Source organism: Phaenicophaeus curvirostris, chromosome 1, assembly GCF_032191515.1.
Source record: "Phaenicophaeus curvirostris isolate KB17595 chromosome 1, BPBGC_Pcur_1.0, whole genome shotgun sequence".
Taxonomy (NCBI): Eukaryota; Metazoa; Chordata; class Aves; order Cuculiformes; family Cuculidae; genus Phaenicophaeus; species Phaenicophaeus curvirostris.
In genome coordinates this window covers 176,276,747-176,299,253 of record NC_091392.1, presented here as the reverse complement: position 1 = coordinate 176,299,253, position 22,507 = coordinate 176,276,747, and the positions used below count along the sequence as shown (strand labels likewise).

General features: G+C 40.3%; 1 protein-coding gene across 4 annotated transcripts in view; it reads right to left on the bottom strand.

Annotated features, from left to right (window-relative positions):
* NAA16 (N-alpha-acetyltransferase 16, NatA auxiliary subunit) overlaps positions 1–22,507 on the bottom strand; it is a 64,335-nt gene that overhangs the window by 7,557 nt on the left and 34,271 nt on the right. For 2 of the 4 annotated variants that reach the window (XM_069880749.1, XM_069880756.1), the window contains exons 10-14: positions 4,372–4,444; positions 3,971–4,140; positions 3,499–3,651; positions 2,211–2,339; positions 1,427–1,640 (exon numbers count right to left, since the gene is read on the bottom strand). In XM_069880749.1, coding sequence (XP_069736850.1) covers positions 1,427–1,640; positions 2,211–2,339; positions 3,499–3,651; positions 3,971–4,140; positions 4,372–4,444 — 739 coding nt within the window. Of the gene's footprint in view, positions 1–1,426; positions 1,641–2,210; positions 2,340–3,498; positions 3,652–3,970; positions 4,141–4,371; positions 4,445–17,270; positions 17,420–22,507 lie in introns of those variants that run through there. The other 2 variants (XM_069880777.1, XM_069880766.1) reach the window with 2 other exon arrangements.

The window sequence follows — 22,507 nt, the reverse complement described above, 5'->3', positions numbered from 1 at the left end:
CCTTTGGGCTGCTTGCCATTTTCAGATTTTTAGAGTAGACTAACATTTAGATAAACTATGAAGGTTTTAACAGTTGCATCAAAAGTAGAGCACACAAAACATGGTGTCCTACAATTTCACACAGAAGCGAGGAGCCTTCACAGCCTTTCCATTCACCCCTCTTTCCCTCACTGCTGTCTTACTGACCCGACCAGTTCAACCAGAATAATACTGTCTCTTGTGGTGCTTCACTGAGAACAGGATTTGTGCTAATAATGCAGCAAGGGAAAGAAGAATGGGCTACTGAGGGACTAATGTATCTTTTTTTTTGTGGCTGTGGCACCATAGCCTCTCTGTTGGGGCCAGCCATCATCCTGAGACAGAGAATCAAGCATTCCTTCTACCCCATTCATACAGTGATGTCTTCCCATGTGGATAAGCCTACTGAATCCCAATGCACAGCAGGTAAATTAACTAATATAATTACTTAGGACTCTTCTTCACCTTACTTCCTATGACACATTGCTATCAAGATCCTCCATCACAAACCAATCTTACATTGCATACAGAAACAAATTACAATTGGAGAGTTAAAAAATGCAAGTTTAACTGCGCTGTGAAATGTGCCTCTTTTTGTATGTACTTCATCATACGCAGGCAGATACAGAAAAATTTATTATTCACCTCTGAATGAAAGGCAAGATTGTACTGGCAATATTAAGTGGCATCTGTGGTTTAGTTTAACGTTTTCCCCCATGTCAAATATTCTTTCCTTTGAGAAGAGCTAGACATTAATTTGACTCCTTCAGTCAACAGCCACCGCAGTGCTGACAGTAGCTGCAGTTTCACAAAAGGAAAAGCAACTATTTGTCTTAACTCATTTGTCATTGAACCCTCACATCAAACCACACCCCACTAATCTCCTAAGAAAATCTGTTTTCCATTTAATGCTATTTTTAAATTATTTCATAAATGTATTCATTTTGCTAATACACACTTATCCATATATTCTCTGGTCCAGTAACTAGAATTAATATGTACTGAATTGATTATATTAGGTAAAATTAAGTTTTTACAATTCAGACTGCTTTCCCACAAAATCTATCCATTGCTTCACAATTCATCTGTTAATGACATTAAACTTTTGTTTAAGAGGATAAATGGCTAAACTTAATTTGATTTTCCTCAGTGTTCTGAGTCACCACTCCTCCCCAAGTACTCTGACTACAGCGAGGTCCATTCATGTACCAGTGTTACAATATGATGGAAGAACAGGGAGGAAGAAAGCTGTAGCCTGTTATCTATGATCTCTTTTCAGTTATCAACCTATGACAGAACAGAGGAAAAAGCTTGTGCATGTTACAACTCATTTATTCTAAAGCACATAACTAACTCAGCTTAAGCTCTTGTGTCATACACGTATGGGCCTCCATTATGGTCTAGATACCTGAATTCACTTCTTGTTCTTTGCTTTCATTGGCAAGAGGATTATCATGGAGCTTCAAGTAGATTTCAATTGCTGCTCGAGCAGCCTTGAAGTAGAAGGCATGTTTCCTGAGCACATCTTCTAATCTCAAAAGGTCTACATAGGCACGGAGAGTCATCTTTCTCATGCAGTATGTGTGGAAGTCAAATTGATCATCTGTTATCTCAAAAAAATGCTTCAAGAAAGAACAAACAACACAACTCTTATGCACTTCCCCTGCTTAGTCTATTTTTTTAATTAGATGGAGGTAAATAAAGTTACAAATGATTTATTCACAGGTAATGCTTAACAGGTATAGAAGTATCTTTATCAATACCGACTGTCCAAGAGAACTTGTCAGTAGGCAAAAAAACAACCAGGAAAATCTCATTTTGTTAACAAAATACTATAATGTGATAGTCTGACAACTTGGGTGCTCTTTGAAAGCCAATTGAAATGTAACTGTTCTGATTAAAAACATAAGTGACTGAAGACAGCATAAAGTTAATGTACAAATAGTTGTATAATTAGGAGGCATGGCATTTTATATTGAATTCTTTTCACTTCTAATAAATATTTTTCATAGAACAGCGAGGGAAGACAACATATCTATTAAAACAAATCTTCAAGTATGAAACCATTTTTAAAAATCCATATTCTAGAAACTTCATGTGCAAAGAAAATCATGCTGATTACATCCACAAATATCTTCATCACTGTGTGAGAAATATTGGGAAGGAAGTTGCTGGTGTTTACACCTACTCACCCTTTCTACTTCGTGACATTTCTTCAAGGCATCACCATACTTCCCTAGCCTTTGATAAGCTGCAGCGCATTCTGTCTGGAACCACATACACTGCATTTCGTTTAGGTTTTCCATAGCAGAAGTTCCTTCCTGAAATAAATGTCATTTTCACTTTTTGCTATTATAATTTACTAGCTGCTTCTTTGAATTATGGCTAGTTTCAGGCCATTCATAGGAAACAATCAATCCTTTGGCTACTTGGAACATAACAGAAAATGGATATAGCCACACAGTGACCGACAAGAGTACCTGCGATACCTATGCTCCCCAAGACAGAAATGAATGGATTTAAATGATTTTAAAAAAACAATTAGGTGAACAAGATTAGTGTCTCAACAGATTTTTAAGATTAACCCATGCTTGTAAACACAGTCTTAATTCTACAATTTTGGGGCAGAAAACAACACTTTTCCAAAATTTTTCAAGTTCAGCAAACAATTTTCATTGTATTTTTATCACCCATCAGGTAAGTGGCATCTATCAGTCTAAAAATCCACCGATATATTTACTTCTTTATCATGTAGTATCAATAATAAGTTTTTTAAAACTTGTTAGTCTAAATCAATTTGGTTAGACTTATAATTCATACTTTTACAAAAAAAAAAAAGCCTAAGATTTATTTTTTATAGTTTCAATGCTCGAGATCAACACTAAACAAACTGGACACACATTCCACATACCATGAGTACCAGCCACCAAATTTTCAGAACAATCTTTATACTAGAAAGAAAACCCAGACCAACTCAAAACTTTATCTGGGATCAGATATATCCCATCTTACCAAGCGTATGTATGCTAGAGTTCTGTATTTCTTGCTCTAACACTTCTGACAAGAACACACGATGAGTTATAGTAATCAAATTTTCAGTCATTCCTGGAAGTATCTAGAAAGCTAAGATACACTTTCAAGTGTTCTCATACGTAAAATTAGGATGAATTAAGGAGCCCAGTTCATTTATCTGCTCCATGAAATTCCACCAAGTAGGTGTCTTGATATTCAGTTACATAAATAAAATGGAAATCTGGTCTTTACTAATCTAAATTTTGTTCTGTGTCAAATATAGACTTTTCCAATCCAAACCATTCTATGAGTCTATATAGAGTTATTTACTACTAAGTGGAAGGGCATTATTTTGAAAAAAAATACACTAATAAAATATTTTCTTTTATTTTATTCAAAACTTACATGAGCGAGAAGTAAACTGCCAAAGGCAAGAAAACCCTCTCCTCATTGAAGCAATATACTTACCCTCGTGAATTTAGAGCACATTTCCTCTGCATCCTTCACCATATTCGCTCGTAGCATGTATTTAGCACATTTAGAATTGATAAATCTGTCTGCAGTGTCCAAAGACTGTGCTTCATCCATCCATTTGGCAGCTTCCTTGAGGTTACCTACATGCTGTTAGGGAGAAATTAGTTAACTTTCTGTGTAAGTCTGCTATTGACCAAGTCCTGAAACCTACACTTACTGGTATCTCACTCAGAAATAATAAAAGGCAGTATTATTGTTCCCTTCCCCCATTACCAGGTATTTTAAGTTGTGATTTGCTTTGCAAATCCAAAAGGGTTTTTGTTTTCTTCCTGACAGAACAGTGCCCAAAAAAATCTCACATGAAAACCAAGGCCCATAATCACTGCTAACTGAAACACTATCCAAACATTCACACCCCTTTTTTTTAATGAACTAGGTACATTACGTGTCCAAGTTCACTTTTTACCTTGTAAATCTTTGCTTTTAAATAGAATAGTTCTATTAATGTTGGAGTGCTTGCAATTGCAGCATTAATGTAATCCAAGGCCAAAGAACACTGCCCAAGTCTGTCAAAGTGCTGTGCCAGGAAATATCGAACCCAAAGCAGCGTGGTTGGGGGCTCTTTCTCTCCATTTTCTGCAACGAAGTGGAACAAGTTACAGCAACTGGTAAGGCTGAAGACTGCATACTAAAACCAAACAAAACAAAGCTTGGGAAATCCAACAAATATTTGCTGTAAAGCAGTCATTTACTAAAAGTTACAACAAGTCTCTTGCAAAAAGTACTGGCGCTTCAACAGTTCTTGATAACTGCTATAGACAGTACAAGTAATTACAGTGTAATTAATAGAAGAACATAGAAACTTACCACTTGTACTAAAAAGGTCACAAGTTTTCAAAGATGCTTCATAACCAGTAACAAGTTCTTGAATTGTAGAAACCTGCGTATAAAAAAAAAGTTTAAGTTATGCTTTACTATTATCTTTACATAAATTAACACACTGAAAAAATACTTGAGCAAAATTAGAGAAACTATGCTAAAATAATTACTTAATTTGGAAAACTCTGGATGTATCCTCCTATTGTTTACTTCACCTTTTTCAAGCCACCTTTGATCTCCTATTTTAACTGGTGATACAGCAGGGGAACGGGTGTAATCTTTGGCAGCTCATAGCAGAAAGTAATCCAGTATAGTTTATAATCATCCTTATAAAGTTGTATTTTGGAATTTAATTTATTTATTTATGCCATTTGGTTATAAGTGTCCAAGCTAAGCCAACTGAAGAAAGGTGCTTTTGGAATAAGACACTGAGTGAAATTCCCATAACAATGACCATATGGAAGAGGCTTCCAATGTTTTCTGAGAGGCTGAGACACAGTATTAAACATTTCCTTGTTGTTGTTAAAAAATGTATCGTTGCCAGGCTGCATCTTTTTCCGAAGGCTAACACTTTCTGAAATTTGACCTTGTCAACAACAGTCATTCCAAGGTTCAAGACTCAAAATTCACCCATACAGTTCTTAGCTCACACTATACAAGTTTGACATTGCCATACACACATTAGTACCGGCGCATTTCATGACAAAGGACTAATCCAATACCAGGTCCGTGGCTTACAAGTGCCACGTGCTATTTCTCAGCCTGATTTGTAGCTATGTTCTAAACATTCCTGCCATATCCAACAAGCAACCAGCCTTTAAAGGAAACAAGATCAACACTAAAGAAAGAAACATGATCTATATATAAATATCCAAAACACAGAAGGGACTTCAAAAGCAAGATCTGACTGTGAGCATAGCAGGATAATGACTACATCCATCAGTTAGGTGAAATTTACAGTTGGTAAAAACCTAAACCTTCAATGGTTAAAATTAAGCTGATCCTAAAGGTAAAAAAATTGGTTGCAAGAGTAAAATAAACATAGAATAGAATCACAGAATCATAGAATGGTTTGGGTTGGAAGGGACCTTAAAGATCATCTAGTTCCAATCCCTCTGCCATGGGCAGGGACACCTCCCACTCGATCAGGCTGCCCAAGGCCCCATCCAACCTGGCCTTGGACACTTCCAGGGAAGGGGCAGCCACAGCTCCCCTGGGCAACCTGTGCCACTGCCTCATCACTCTCATCGTGAAGAAGTTCCTCCTCCCGTCTAGTCTAAATCTGCCCTTCTCCAGTTTATACCCATTGCCCCTCAATCTATCGCTGCAAGCCTTTGTAAGCAGTCCCTCCCACCGAGAGGCAGCAAAACTTTAAAAAGCAGGATTTGACAAAGCATCCATCCACTTCAAGATACACCTTGGGAGAGGAGGGGAAGGGAATAAACCATGTTGTGGAAGATCAAATAATCCAGCTGGAAGGATACTACTTTTTTTTTTAACCTCAACCAGCACAATAAGCAAGAAACACCAAACATCGTTTCAAGGAGAGCAGAGAAGCCCATGTGCCCAAGTCATAAGCAGCCAGTGTACATGTCTTAAAAGTGTAATAAGGTGTGCAAACACACTTACATTCTGGAAAGCTCTGGACAAATCTCATAAGAAATGGTTTCTGGAAGCAAAATCTCATCAAATATAACAAAATGTTACTAGACCTCAAATAACTACAAAGTGATAAAGGAACATAAATGAGTCATAAGTAAACAGTCAAAGGCAAATAAATACATTAAGCTGTTCTCCAGCCTCAGACATCCATTTACTGAAAGAAACCTTCAACAACCATAGAAATCTTAAAGACACTCTTCTCCAAAAAGTTTAGAATGCAGAAGTTAAGCATCTGCTTCAGGTAGCAGGCTAGCAGTGTGGACATGCAACAGACTGGGTGTTATTTCCTTGCTGCTTTTCACTGCAACTACAAAGTATTTCCAAAGTTATTCTCATCTGCCTGTTAACAAACTCAAATTCCTTTGAGACCAAGCAGCTTTGCTAGGCTCCAAGTGAAGTGCGTGTAAATGGAGAAAGAACCCTTCATTTCTTTAACAAACGTACACCCCCACCACCAAACTCTACACAATTTCTTCCACTACTGCACACGTGGAGTATAGCTTCTCATCTGGACATAGATCATGCTACCACCACAAAGAATGGTGCCACCATCTCCCGACTGGTGCCTGGTCCTTGTTTTGCGTCAGGGCCGGAGAAGGAAAAACAGCCAACGGTTCTTCAGTTTCCACTAGATGACTCAGTGAGGCTTCTCTTAAGAAACTTCAGGGCATTACTTCTCAGTAATTGCAGCGGATAGGTATAAAAATAAATAAATAGATCAGTCTGAACAGGTGAGATTCCTGTGAAATTTCTTTCTCGGCAAGCTCTTGAATTAAGGACAATCATCCTATGTTCAAAAGCCATCTAGTATCAGACTGGAAAACCCCAAAGAGGTGAAAGTGTGAGTGCTTCTTATTCCCCATCTACACAAACATAGGCTTGCACATGCACGCCCAATCCTTTGACACACCCAATTCTGAAGCAGTGCATTAAGCCTTCAGTTGCAGGAATGGTTTCTAACATCCAAGAATTAGACCTGTCTTGGTATTACTGAGAAGCTGTCTTCCAAATCGTATTTGAACTTCCAGGCTGTTGACTAACAGTATTTCGGCTCAGATGCAGCCTATACAGGCATCACCTTCATTTCAGAGGCAGTTGTTGCATGAAGCACTACCTCTCCGACCTTCAGTTTGCAGTTTTAAAGACAACTGTAGCTCTTCCTGAGGAGGGGGGTGACTTGCTGCCAAACTTTTCTCCTTTCTTCAAAATAAGAGCGTAATTTCACAGAAACATCTTCTCTTGCATTGATAAAGCACTCCTACTGTTCCAGGAAAAGATATCTACTACAGAAGGATCAAAGAAAGAGTGGAAAACCACCAAGTAGAAGGGAATACCCTTTGTGAACTTGCTCATCTTGCAGAGGATGAAGGTCTTCTGCACTGTAAGTGAAACAGCGTGTTTCCTAAGATAGAAGTTCTCAGTTCTGCAATCCGACAATTTGTCTCAGGTGTCAGACAGCTGCGTCTTCTTATGATTCAGAGAGTCATTGAATCTTCACCATTGGGAAGCTTGCTTTCTCACCTGGTCCTGAAGATCTAGGGTGGGAGGATTGCAAAAAACAGCCTGAAAAGGCAATGTTTCTGTACACTGCATTTTCACTTAAGTGAAAGGATGCATACAGAAAAAAAAACAAAACAGAAGACAATGTGCTCTTGCCCTTCAAAGAAAGGTTATGCCATCTGTCCTTGAAACCCAGAACTGAACAACCTTTCTTCTTAAATAAGAAAATTCTCCAGTCTATTTTCTGAAGAAAATACGTTTCTTGTGGGTAATGCACACTGTGCTGGCAACAGTTGCCCTGCAGACCACAAAAACCAATCCCAAAGCACCATATGATTTGCCATCAACAAATCAAACTTCTCTGAATCAGATGACCACCTGATTGAAAAAAACAACTCCTAAAAATGCAAAATTTCCACTTTAATAGCAGAAAAATAAGTCTTGAAGATGAATAAATGAATTTAGTGTTCTTTATTCAGGAGAACGGGGTGTAGTTGAGCTTCTGACACCACTTTTCAGCACAGGACAGGCATTCACTAGACTTGGTAAGAATCCTTACATCTATCTACAAGAGAAACTGCAAACTAACTGTGCTTTTCAAAATACCTAGAAACTGCTTGCAAATTTTGCTATAGAATAGCCAAAGGAAATCCCTCTTGTGCAACTCCAAAACAGTCATCATCATCTAAAAATGATGGGAAACCTTAAGATTGAATGACTAATTAAGCCTTTCAACAGCAGCCCTAGCAAACTGTTTTCCTTGGGCCAGAAGAAAAGAATGTTGACATTAAAAGATCTTGCAGCCAATTATTAAACTTAGTGTATCTTTCAGAACACAGAAAGATGTAACTAGGACACACCATGAAGCATTACTCTAAATGCCTCATGGGAAACACAGAAGCAACAATAGAACAAGTCTATAAGAGTACTACATCAATACTTGAAGTCTTCACTACAATGAGATGTTATCCAAGAGAGATAAGAAGATGCTCACAACGTGCAGAAGCAGTTATCAATGAATCATAGAATCACCAGGTTGGAAAAGACCCACCGGATCATCGAGTCCAACCATAAAATGACGTATTAATGAAAATATTTAAGAACTTAGTACCAAGTAAGTCAAGACAGAAAGGAGAGAAAGTAGTTGCTGAGTCAGCGTTCTGGAGAAGGCCTTCGATGACAGCGTTTTGAACAGGTCTTTAAACAGGCCTGTGGCACACAATGATCATACTAAACCACCCCTTTCTGGAGTTGTCTCCATCATCAGACCATTTCTGAGACAGTGGTAATTATTCACAAATGCACACAAAATCAGCCAACACAGAGCTGAAAGCTGTGGAGTCAAACCCACAAAATAATGAAGTGGAATACTACAAAAACTTGGTTCCTTGCTTTTCTTTTGACACTATGCTCTCCACACCATTTTAACAGAACCTTCCCTGGAAACAACTAAGCACTAAAAAACTCCAATATAATGGTGACACGAACAAGAACATGTTCTAAAGTAGTATTTCTTCAACAATTCTGTTTCAAAACTTCCTTTGCTCACAGAGGCACCTTCACAGCCTCCCTGAAAATCGTTATTTAACTACATGGGATGGATGAGACAGAGATACAGCTTGGCAAGGAACTTTCACTCCCTTCTCTAGGTCCCTAGTGACACCATACAGGAGGATCCTGAGTTCAGAGCCACTTAAGTTCTGCTCACATGGTAAATTTGCAACCTGGAGTCCTCATCTCTACAAATGCAGATGCTTAAATGTGAACTTTCAGACCTGAAAAACATTTATGAATCCAGCACAGCTCCACCATATGATTAACCATATTTTAGCCCAGGGCCCTCTGACTGTACCGTTCTGGGTGAAAATACTGATGAGGAGGAAGTTTCAGATAAAGAAGCTGCCAATACTCAGATTGATCACGGTAAAAAGGAAAAGGTGTAAAGTATGTAAATGAGTAGAAATGGAAATATTCAGTCAAGGCAGCTGTAAAGTAACTTCCTTACAACAATTTCCTCAGTCTCACTTGAAAAGTTTATGCTCCACAACTTGTTATATAGATACAGATCTACCCTACCCAATGGGGTACGAACAACAGAACAAGCCCATAGGGACTATTCAAATAAATTACTCCAATTGCGAAAGGCTTTTCAGCCTCATACAGAGAATTTCCATTGCTTACAATTTAGTATATGGCCAACATCTGCATGCAATAAAAATCGCAATCAATTAAAATTATATTACCCCCTTACGCCATGAAAACAGAAACAGGAAAACATGACAAGCAGCCTTCTATTTAACGCAAGTCTCCTTAAATTTCATATATAACTGGCATATACATTTGCCAAGTTTGTTTCTGTAAGAAGCTTTACTGTTTTGTTTAACACCCAGCAAAAGCATTGCTTTGAACTAACAGCAGTTCAGTTGCAGGTGCATCTCTACTTTTAAATTTATTCAACTAAGCCATCAATGCACAGCCCAGCTTCCCCAAGGAAATCACTATTACATGTGTGCATATGCTTACGCATTCACAGGGCAAGAGAAAAACCCAAACTTGCAGTAAAAGACATGACTAAAGAGAAGTTCCACACATCAACCTAAATGAGCCAACTGCTAAAAAAAAAACCAAAACCCAGTGGGTTTTCATTTAGATCTGTTCCTAGATCTAGCTTGCTAAGCAGCTGTAGATTCTTTTACCTTCTTTCAGCAGAAACTCAGGTATTCTACAGCCAACTTCAAGTACCTGTAAAAACACCTCTTCGCCCAGCTAGTAGAAAATTTTTATTATTTACTTTCCTATAAAGGTGCGGTATCACAGTCGGTCACTTACTTCAGCATTTCTCAGCATGTGGCAGCTAAGCAGGCAATTTCTCTAGAATTTCACCAGTTACAAGCTTATTAGGACTGGGAAGCCACAAAGCATTGACTCCGCTGCACTGTATTTACAACAAAGTGGAATAAAACTTGAAAGCTTAGAGGTCCTTTTCGCCCTGGATTAGGTTTGGAGTTGTGCCTCGTGATACACATCACTGCTAGTAAACTGCACATCCTCCTGAGCAGTACAGCTGCTTTGTCACTTGTGTGCACTTTACTAAATACAGAATCAAATCCTACTCTGCTTTAGCAACTCAAGATAATGCTAACTTGCTGCGTAAGTGAAGATCACAGTTGCTGGCCATTGCTGCAAGTACCAATAAAGTCTACTCCTGAAATAAAAAAAAGTGATCCTTTCTTCTAGTGTCAATACCATCAGTGACCACACAGGGTCTTTGGAACCACTTGCCTAAATGAGTCCAGTTTGCATTTTTCATTCAAGAAATAACTTATAACATGGTATTTTGCACACTTGCTCTGCTAAAACAGAATTATTTCTTTTTTAGGGCATGCTATTGTAAAGCATAATGAATCGGAAAGTTCATAGTACTTGACAGCAGCACTTGACAAACATTGGAATTGTTTTGTAATTTAGAAAGTATCCTACAGCACTTCAAATCATACGTGACTGCATTAACCACCTATTGTCTTGAACATCTGTAATGAAAAAATTTTGGTCCATATGTAGCAGCCTTTGCACTTCTCAGCTATTCTTACAGGAGAGAACAGAGCTAGGGGAAAGCTGCTCACACACCAGCTTTGCAGAGAGCAAACAACTCGAGCACAACAGCAAACAAGCCACAAGAAGAACATTCTTCACTGAAGAATTGGCCACTGCTTTGGAAAGAGCTAGCATGCGTGTGTTTATACACTGAATGCACAGCCACACAAACTCTGCTGGAGCTGTGCAACAGTATCAGAAGTACAAGATTATTCTCCTGTGAAAACAAACTAACTTTAATTAGGATGATTGTAAATACAAGAGCCAGCCATTAATTTTATGTGCTTCAAATGTAACCAGCTGAATATTAAAACAACTCCTTAGAAGTTAATTTAAAAGCAATATTCTTTGAACATCTTTATAAACAATCTGCTAGAGCATCTATTTGAGGTGGAAAAATGTAGAATTCAGCCAGACTTGGAAATGAGGCCTTAACTTTGGGATTGCCAGGAATTGTCAGAATTGCTCAAATCTTTTCCATAAAATGTACCATCTTTCCATTCAGAAAATAATAAAAGTATGACAGAGTAATTTATTGTTCATATTCAGTGACACACCTAGCTATTATCAATATAATACAAAGTTTAACTTTCCTCAGAAGCTGAATGAAGCTTCAATGAAAATGTATGTTGGCTATAGGTGCAGGAAATACACTGCGTATAGCAAAACTATGTGACACTTCAAAGCACAAACATTACTGCTGAGTTGTATCATAAATATCAACTACTTGACTGTGATGTTCATACCAGATTTCTACATGGGCTTTCTTTTTTTGGAAGTGAAAGCAAACACAGATGAGCAGTTTACAGAACTGTCAATGAGAAGTTACACAACTCAGAAAACTTTTATGCAGGAATCTAGACTTCAGTAGGGCAGGAACACCACAACTGGACAACACTTAACCGTCCCAGGATAACTCTTCCACAGTAGTTAAGCTGTAAAACATACAACACAAAACTAAAATAAAAACCTAGAGACTACACGAAGGACTATTAAAGGCTTGATAATTTTGTTTTCTGATTTCATGCTTCCAAACACTGATCTTTCACTGCATTTTCAAAATAAGCTATAGAAATGTAACATGTCAGTCTGCTACTGAAGTCTGCATATAATTTAGAGAACCTACTCATTTATCTGCTTTTTTATATTTATTATTTTTAATTTTTCATTTATTATTTCAGTTACACAAACAGAGACTTTTAGAAAAAGCACATTGTCTAAACATATTAGACACCTTTCATCTAGGAATTAGCCCAAAAGGAGAAACGAACCATAAACACGACATTGTTTTTCCCCACACATACTGTTACAGACATGATGAAGCCTTATGAAACAGACTCTTACAGTTCGATAGTCATAAATCGCAAAGTTGCGGTTGGAGAGGACTTCATATGGAGGACTGAGGATCTGAAGTTGACCCACTTTTTTAATTCACTCTACCCCAAATCAATTTACACTCAGTATTTAACTGCAAATATCTAATAAGTTGAAACACCACCATTTTGTTGATATGACTGCAGTACACAAGAAAAAAAATACTAAAATTCAGAGATGACATGCTAGCTCAGACTTACTGTTCTAGCAGCAGTCACATCTAAAAACAACAGGTAGAAAGTTACAAAATAACGAGCTGCGCTAAAGCAATAGGAACACAGATACCAAGCAACAAAATATGAAGCACTTTTGTTATCCATGTTTTCCTGGAGAGTGCTTGCCTCATTTAACATACACCAAAGAGTGAACGAAACGGTTAAGAAATAGGATAATGTTCTATGAAACTACTGACACCCATAAACCAGATTTTTGCTTTCATTTTCATATTGCCTTAGAACATCAAGAATGAGATTTTCTAACATGCTGAGCATTCCACATCGGCTGAGGTCAGTGAATGTTTCTGAAGCCAAGCTCATAAATCGAGCTTTAAACTAGATGTGAAGGGGGAGGGGGTTGAGCCCAGGCTAGACAGGAACGAGCCTGGACGTGGGGAATTGGTGATTGGGAGAGGGTGCGTGGGTGAGGACCACCAGTACCTCACCGCACAAAAAGTGGGGGAGAACACACCTCGGGGTGCTAAGGGAGATGCAGGCACTCTGGTGTTAACTACTCCAGTTACCAGGCAGTTGGGAACGAACCCTGTTCCCTCTAGGAGGGCTGAAGGCTCGGCAGCTCAGCTGAAGTGCATTTACACCAATGCACGCAGCATGGGAAATAAGAAGGAAGAGCTGGAAGCTGTCGTAGGGCAAGGGGCCTATGATGTCATTGCCATCACGGAAACGTGGTGGGACGACTCATATAACTGGAGTACGGCTATGGTGGGGTATAAGCTTTTCAGGCGGGACAGGAAGGGTAGGAGAGGAGGTGGGGTAGCCCTCTTTGTAAGGGAGGACTTGGACTCCATTGAGATGGATTGTGGCCATCAGGAGGTTGAGTGCCTGTGGGTCAAAATCAGAGGAGCCCACCAGAAGGTAGATTTTGTGATGGGAGTCTGTTACAGACCACCCAACCAAGGAGAAGCAGCTGATGAGCTCTTCTATAAACAGCTGGGGTTAATTTCTTGATCAATGCCTCTCGTTCTGGTGGGAGACTTCAATCTGCCTGATATCTGCTGGGTGTACAACACAGCAGAAAGGAAGCAGTCTAGGAGGTTCCTGGAGTGCGCGGGAGACAACTTCCTCGCACAGCTGGTGAATGAACCAACAAGGGAGGGCGCCCTCCTGGACCTCCTGTTGGTGAACAGAGAAGGCCTTGTAGGGGATGTGGCGGTAGATGGATGCCTAGGACTAAGGGACCATGAGATGATAAAATTTTCTGTTCTAGGTGAAGTGAAGAGGGTGGTTAGCAAGACGGTAGCATTAAATTTCCAGAGGGCAGACTTTGATCTCTTCAGAAGGCTGGTTGGTGAAGTCTCATGGGAGACAGTACTCAAGGGCAAGGGAGCCCAGGAGGGCTGGGAGCTCTTCAAAAGGGTGGTCCTAGCAGCTCAGGAGAAAGCCATCCCCGTGGTCCGGAAAAAAAGCCGGCACGGGAGAAAGCCAGCTTGGTTGAATAGAGAGATCTTGAGGGATATCAAGAAGAAAAGAAATGTTTATGGGCTCTGGAAGAAGGGACAGGCCTCTTGGGTGGACTACAGGAGGGAAGTGAGATTGTGTAGGGAAAAAATCAGAAGGGCTAAGGCTCAGCTAGAAATTGGACTGGCCAAGTCAGTGAAAGATAACAAAAAATCTTTCTACAAATATATAAATAATAAAAGGCGGACTAGGGAGACCATACAGTCCCTATTGGACACAGAAGGAACAACAGTAACAGGGGATGAGGAAAAGGCTGAGGTACTTAATGCCTTCTTTGCCTCAGTCTTTAGTTGTAAGGAGGGTCGTTCTGTGTACAAACCCAGGAGCTAGAGGAGCATAATGAGGCTCCCATGATCCAAGAGGAGGTGGTCAGAGCCTTGCTAGCCCGACTGGACAGTCACAAGTCTATGGGGCCGGACGGGATTCACCCTAGGGTACTGAAGGAGCTGGCGGATGTGCTGGCCAAACCCCTTTCCATCATCTTCCAACAGTCCTGGAAGACTGGGGAAGTCCCACTGGACTGGAGGCTGGCTGATGTCGTGCCCATCTACAAAAAGGGCCGCAGGGAGGACCCAGGGAACTACAGGCCTGTCAGTCTGACCTCAGTGCCAGGGAAAGTCATGGAGCAGGTGATCTTGAGTGCTATCATGAAGCACATGCAAGAGAACCGGGTGATCAGGCCCAGTCAACATGGGTTCACAAAAGGCAGGTCTTGCCAGACTAACCTGATCGCCTTCTATGACAAAGTCACTCAGCTGCTGGATAAGGGAAAGGCTGTGGATGTGGTCTTCCTGGACTTCAGCAAAGCCTTTGACACAGTTTCTCATAGCATTCTGCTTGAGAAACTGTCAGCCTCTGGCCTGGACAGGCGCACACTCTCCTGGGTGGAAAACTGGTTGGATCGCCGGGCCCAGAGAGTGGTGGTAAATGGTGTGAAATCCAGCTGGAGGCCAGTGACAAGTGGGGTTCCCCAGGGCTCAGTGCTGGGTCCAGCCCTGTTCAATGTCTTCATCAATGATCTGGATGAAGGCATCGAGTGCACCCTTAGCAAGTTTGCAGATGACACTAAGCTGGGTGGAAGTGTCGATCTGCTGGAGGGCAGGGAGGCTCTGCAAAGGGATCTGAACAGGCTGGAACGCTCGGCAGAGTCCAATGGCATGAGGTTTAACAAGGCCAAATGCCGGGTCCTGCACTTGGGGCACAACAACCCTATGCAGTGCTACAGACTAGGAGAAGTCTGTCTAGAAAGCTGCCGGGAGGAGAGGGACCTGGGTGTGTTGGTTGACAACCGACTGAATATGAGCCAGCAGTGTGCCCAGGTGGCCAAGAAGGCCAATGGCATCTTGGCTTGTATCAGAAACGGCGTGACCAGCAGGTCCAGGGAGGTTATCCTCCCTCTGTACTTGGCACTGGTGAGACCGCTCCTCGAATCCTGTGTTCAGTTCTGGGCCCCTCACCACAAGAAGGATGTTGAGGCTCTGGAGCGAGTCCAGAGAAGGGTAACAAAGCTGGTGAAGGGGCTGGAGAACAGGCCTTATGAAGAGCGGCTGAGAGAGCTGGGGTTGTTTAGCCTGGAGAAGAGGAGGCTGAGGGGAGACCTCATTGCTCTCTACAACTACCTGAAAGGACGTTGTAGAGAGGAGGGTGCTGGCCTCTTCTTCCAAGTGACAGGGGACAGGACAAGAGGGAATGGCCTCAAGCTCCGCCAGGGGAGGTTTAGGCTAGACGTTAGGAAAAAATTCTTTACAGAAAGGGTCATTGGGCACTGGAACAGGCTGCCCAGGGAGGTGGTTGATTCACCTTCCCTGGAGGTGTTTAAGGGACGGGTGGACAAGGTGCTGAGGGATATGGTTTAGTGTTTGATGGGAATGGTTGGACTCGATGATCCGGTGGGTCTCTTCCAACCTGGTTATTCTGTGATTCTGTGAAGATAAATATCCTGAAACCTTAACTGCTGTGCTATGCGATCAATGCCTGCAGAATTCGGCCTTGACATCTTACTGCTCATTTGAAATCTGAGAAGTATGGATAACAGTTCCCCTTTTACCATACTGGGTCAGGACTAATAACTTGAGGTGTGGCTCAGTATTCTTCATCTTAGAGCACGTGACTTTCCAGTTTTACTATAACTCGTAATGATCCAGTCATAAAACTATTAACACAATGGAGTAAGTAAACAACAGCAGTATAAGTTTTGACACTCAGAGGAATACAAATTCAATTCAGAGCAAATCAATACTCTAAGATGTCACTGTGGTCATCACTCATTTCATGAGTGACTGGTTTTTTTGAAACCTTCTGGACAAGTTTGGGGACAGCACAAAAGAAAACGAGTAATTTCATATGAGCAGAGTACCACAGGCACAACTACAAGCAGAGATATTGAGAGCATTTCTTGTGGGTCTTCAGATGGATATTTGGAAGAGTTTTTCCCAACATACACCACTCAGACTGAAAAAGCTCTCTTGATAAAGTGGTTCATAAGTCAGCTGCTCCACCTGTCAGCTCTTGGCTTACATGACACCTCAGGGACCCAAACTGTCACCCACTTACAGTGCCCATTCTCAATACAGAGTGGAAGCATCCTATCCTGGCAGTATCTACCTAAAATGAAGTTTCTCATCGTCCTCCTTCTTCCACTTATCTTATAAGTGTCCTACTCCTCCTGAAGACAGCAAAAGACAGCATTCTGCTACACAACTACAACTGTACCAGTTGTTAACCAGATCCTGAGCAAGTCTGCTTACCAGATTTCCCCCTTCTGGGATTTTAACTAAAATACTTCTTCCTAAAACTCGAACTGAATCAGTATGAACAAAGGCTGTCCTTAAGAGTTATTTCTTCTTAAAACGTAGAGAGATTCCTAGCAGAACTAATGCTATTCACTTCTTCCTGTAATCCACCAATAGTTCACAGAGGGCATCTAACTACAAAAACAGTTGCAACTTGGTTTATGTTCCTTTAGCTTTCCACATCAAGGAGAGAAAATGCCTTCTTTCCTGAAAGGGTTAAAGAAAGATCTTCACTGGAGACAGCCTACCTTCCTGCGTAGATAGTCTTAAACCATTTTTTGAGACTGTTGTTTCTGACGTTTCTTCCAGACAGACATTTTCTCTCATCCAGTATTTCCTCACAGTCTCCATGTTTTTAGTTACTCAGAAAAAGGGCACATGTGCACTAATGTCGAGCTTCAACGGAATCGACCAACGCACCTGCAACACAATCGACGCAAACCTTGATGTTGACTAATTGAAGATCTTCAATCTTTGGATTTTTATCTCATGGATAGAGACCAGCATTTATTTGGAACCAAAGAGTACCTCTGAATATTGCTCAAATACAAAGAGAACCTCTTCGGGGGAGGCAGGGGGTAGCATTTCAAGATCTCTCTGTTGTGAGGAACAATAACAAATAAAGATGTTCGCAGTTATTTCTAATACGTCTGGACAGCAGCTTACAGAGAGTGATGATTACTATATCCCATGCAATTGCTTATACTTCAGGTTATTACCTTCCAGCAGAAACATTCTACAAAGAGCCACAGCTTCATTCATGCCCAACAGTAACTTTGCATGAACAACACCACTCATGATGCAGTAGCACTCCTAAACAGAAGGTACTGCTTCTTGAACACGCCAAGAATACCAGAGCTTCTTCCCAACAGAATATATACTGTGTCAGCTGCGTGGATTTTATTCAAGTACAAAGATATCAACGTGATAAATGTAGTTTAAATAGCCAAACTAAAAGAAGCCTAATAAGAAAAATTAATAAGCCTCTGTGCTATAGCAGGCTTGTGGAAATTCAAGTATGGCTACTTTGCTGAAATCCATTTTTAAAATCACAAGCTTCATAAATTAAAGCAGTAAACAAAGAATTAAAATCATAAAACCACTTGTAGCACAAAAGAGGAAGAGTCCAGCAGCTAGACAGTAAGTCTCCTATACCAGAGGAAAGGATTAAGACATCCAGACTGAAGTATTTAATGTAGACACAGACCATATTGTGTTGAGACATTTTCCTTGTAAACGCTCCATGTTTCTTAGCACATAAATAAAACATACATACAGTCACATTTCAAAGCCTTTCATTCACATTACAGTACTTGGAAGTGGTTATTCCAAAAGGCTCCACAAATCACGAAAGTGAAACCATACCATTTTAGAAATATCAACCAACCGTAAGTAAAAAATCCACCATATTCACCTTTTGTAAATGCCTGTTTTGTTTAGACAATATTTCAACAGTTCTGGAGGAAACCAGGAGATCTTGTTAGTAAAAAATCCCCACACAAACCCAAAAGTTACCTTACGTAAGATGAAACTGCCTTTTATTATAGCCTCCCCTGCTATCCTCCTTTATATCTCACTTGCTTAGAATTAAACCATTTTAGTCACCCAGAATTCTACTACTTAGTCCATGGTTAAGTATCAAAGACAACAAAATCACTTTAAAATACAAATTATCTCCACAGTATGCTTACAGGTAATACAGAAGTATTTTATGGCAAGATGAAACTCATCAAATTAACAAATCTCTAAAAGCAACGTGAGAAGTACATGTTTCAAGTTACATTCTTAAATAAAAGAAACTCCCTTTTCCCAGCAATAATTACAGTTCTTCAAAACACACTATCAGCAGTAGTCCCAGTATACACAAGCATCTCTCATAGCATGGGATTTTTTTCTAAATCACACAGGTGGATTTTTCAAATGAGGACAGCCACAGCTTTTTATACGCACATGTTCAATCCAACCATTGTTTAGAGAATGCCACTGCAGAAATGGTTTGTTGAGCAGCTGCACTTTGCGCTAAATAGCACAACAAATAAAAAGCCCCAAAATTAATACAAATTTAAAGCTATGCAGATTCAGAAACTGGTACTCAACGCCTGCACTGTTCCTTCAGCAAAAGTAGCAACTGAAGGACAAGGGTAGAACAGATGAATGGGAATAAGAACTCTGTCCATGAGTAAGGGCATTAGATAATCCATATTGAATTGCATAGCACACATTCATGAATCAGTTCCAAGTAGCATCATCTGCTGAAGTCCCATAAATTAAGAGTCTTACTCTCACCTTCAACATACAAAATATAAAGATCCTGAACTTCTATGGTGCAGATTTTATATAAATTCTGTGATTCTGTAAATTAAAACTCCAAGATGATGACAACAGATCATGGGACTTGTGTTATCACCTCTCAGAGCAGACTCTTAAAGTAAAAAAACATTTTTTTCTTCAAATGTATTCATTGCAGCTGTCACTGTAGAATACGGGAAGGCAACCAGCACCAGGGATAGTGAGTAAAGTAACAGTCACAATGTCCAAAATACCTCATTTAAAGCCTAGCACATGACATTTGTCAGGCATTAAACAACAGCTCCACCAATTACCTTCCCAACAGCAATGCATTAACACAGAAGTCAAGAGTAGAAGTACAGCACACTGACCCCACCATCATTACACCAACAGTCCCTGCTGCATAACATTACAAACACCAGCAGGTTTGCTAGACCAAATTGTCTCCCTCAGCAGACAACTACTCAATGTGAATGTGAGCTCTCTGACTTCAAAAAGAATCTCAATGCAATTATGACTTTCCTAGAACTTTATCAGTATCTCTTCCTCCATTTTTCCTTCACCAACTAAATAAGTCCAAATTCAACTACAGTGAACATCTACATCAACAGCTTGGCAAAGTGACGGCTGATTTTCTAAGAAGCTCAAAGCATTCTTTATACAGCTCTTTCTCTTTACTTTTGAAGCAGATGATCGCTGTCAGGACACCAAATGCACAACTACTATACCATTTATGAGAATTTGCACTGTGGATCATCACAGAAAAAGATGGATGCCATACGTGACAGTTCAAGAGCTTTGAAATCAAGTATGTGATTGGCTACATTTACAGAGTTCCCTAGAAGCTGCCATATAACGAAGAAGAAGACACGGCCAATTTCTTCACAACATACAGTAGCTACTTCAAGAGTCATCTGAAACAAACATACAAAGATGAACACAATTCTTACCAAGCATTTTTTTTAAATAAGAACCAAGTCATAAAGACAGCGTTTCATCAAACAATTTCTCCAACATGTTAGGTCAGAAGTGATCTATGAGTTATCAGCAATTATACCACTGAACACAGCCCACACAGTATAACAAACTTGTTTTGAATGAGACAGTCTGGAAAAATACAGGCTCAGTCTGACAGTCTGTCATCCTCTAATTGATCTTTTCTTGAGCTGGAAAGAGAATCTGGCTGTGTACCAACGTAGCAAATTAGGAAGCGATTAGTGTGTGCCTTTGGTATCTACAAACAGGGAGCATAAGAACAATTATCACTTAAGAACTTGAACACTTTGCATAGCGTATCCTTACTCATCCATGCTACCTGCAGCAAATGCATTTGACAGTGATAAAACAAACACCTTTTCAGTTGGCCTTTTGTCCAATATCTCCTCCCCCAATTCACAATGCACCCTCATTTTTTCTTATTTCAATATTAGAGTGATTTTATGCTACAGCCGATGTGCGCTGAGGATGCAGAACCACCAGCATGACTTTTTTTAATGATACAGCATTTTAATAACCAAAAACTCTACCCACAGCACAATAAATTTGTTCCAGTTAAAACGGCAGTACAGTTTAGGCAAAAGGCAATATTTAGCTCCATTTCTTCAAGCTTCTCACCCTTCAATGTCTACTACTTGCATCTCTTCCAGTCTAGGTGGCTTGACAAAGAGGAAGAAACAGTCAAAGAACAGTTCACATGCTGCTTAGAGTAGCATAAAAGCACAACACCTATAGAATCACAACCCCATTCAAATAACGAAAGATTAAACGATTTATTGAATAACTACCCTATAAAACTAGGGAGAAAGACTTTGGTCAGATCACCACTTTGCAAGAGGTGAAGGATGACAGAATCAGCAATTGGATCTTGTTACAGAAGCGTGCACGGTACTTAAAAGCAAAACAAGCTTAACACTTTCTCCCTCTCCCCATCAGCTTCCGGAGTTATTCAGCAGTCTGCCTTAAGTACTACTGAAACAGTTACCTCAAATCCCTGTGGGTTAACAACTCTCTCCTAGATGGTGACAGGCAATATCATTAGGTGATGAAACACCCAGATAACCTGCTTATCCCAGGTTTCACCACACCATCTTTGTCACCTTCTCAAAAATCCAAGTTTCAAGCAGTTTGAAAATCTTGAAGTTTCCTTTTCAAACCAGTGCAGTCAAATATAAGCCCTAGCACATTGCAAACTGAATACAAGGTCAACACAATACAGGGTTTTTTTTCCGCTCCAGACCTTTAGGTAAGACAGATCACAAAGTACACTAACTCATTAAAGACTTATTTATTAGGGAAGATTTTTACCTCAAAAGGAAAGCCTTTGTGAACATGAAAAAGCAAAGCAGCTTTACATAATCTTTCTTTATTGAACAGCTTTCAAATCCTCCTGCATTTTAGTTACTCAAAATCTCTTCCAGCAATAACCATCTTAACTTGTTGGTTTTTTTTCTGAAACAAATAGCTTTGCATTACTGTACTACGACATCTTTTCCACTCAAGGTAGCCTGCTGTGAATTCACTCAAATGATCTTAAACAACAGCTCTACTTTAAGCATGAAGGAAGATTAAAAACAAGGATAGGATGTCATTCAGGGGAACCCGGACAAGCTGGAGAAGTGGGCCTGTATGAACCTCCCAAGGTTCAACAAGACCTAGTACAAGGTCCTACACCTGGGCAACCTGTGGTTTCAGTACATGATGGGGGATGATGTGATTGAGAGCGGCCCTGTAGAGGAGGACTTGGGGGTGCTGATAGATGAGAAGTTTGACATGAGCCAGCAATATGAACTCGCAACTCAGAAGGCCAATTGTATCCTGGGCTGCATCAAAAGAAACATAGTCAGTAACTTGAGGGAGGGGATTCTACCCCTCTACTCTCCTCTCAACAGACCCCACCTGGAGTAGTGTCCAGTTCTGGAATCCTCAACATAAGAAGGGTATGGAACTATTGGAATGCACCCAGAGGAGACCCCAGAGATGATCAGAAGGCTGGAGTATCTCCCACAGAAGGACAGGCTGAGAGAGTTGGGGTAGTTCAACCTGGAGAAGAGAAGGCTCTGGGGAGACCTTACAGTGACCTTCCAGTACCTGAAGGGGGCCTACAAGTAAGCTGGGGAGGGACTTTGAACAAGGGCATGGAGTGATAGGATGAAGGGGAATGGCTTTAAATTCAACACGGAAAAATTTAGATTAGACATTAGGAAGAAATTCTTCACCATG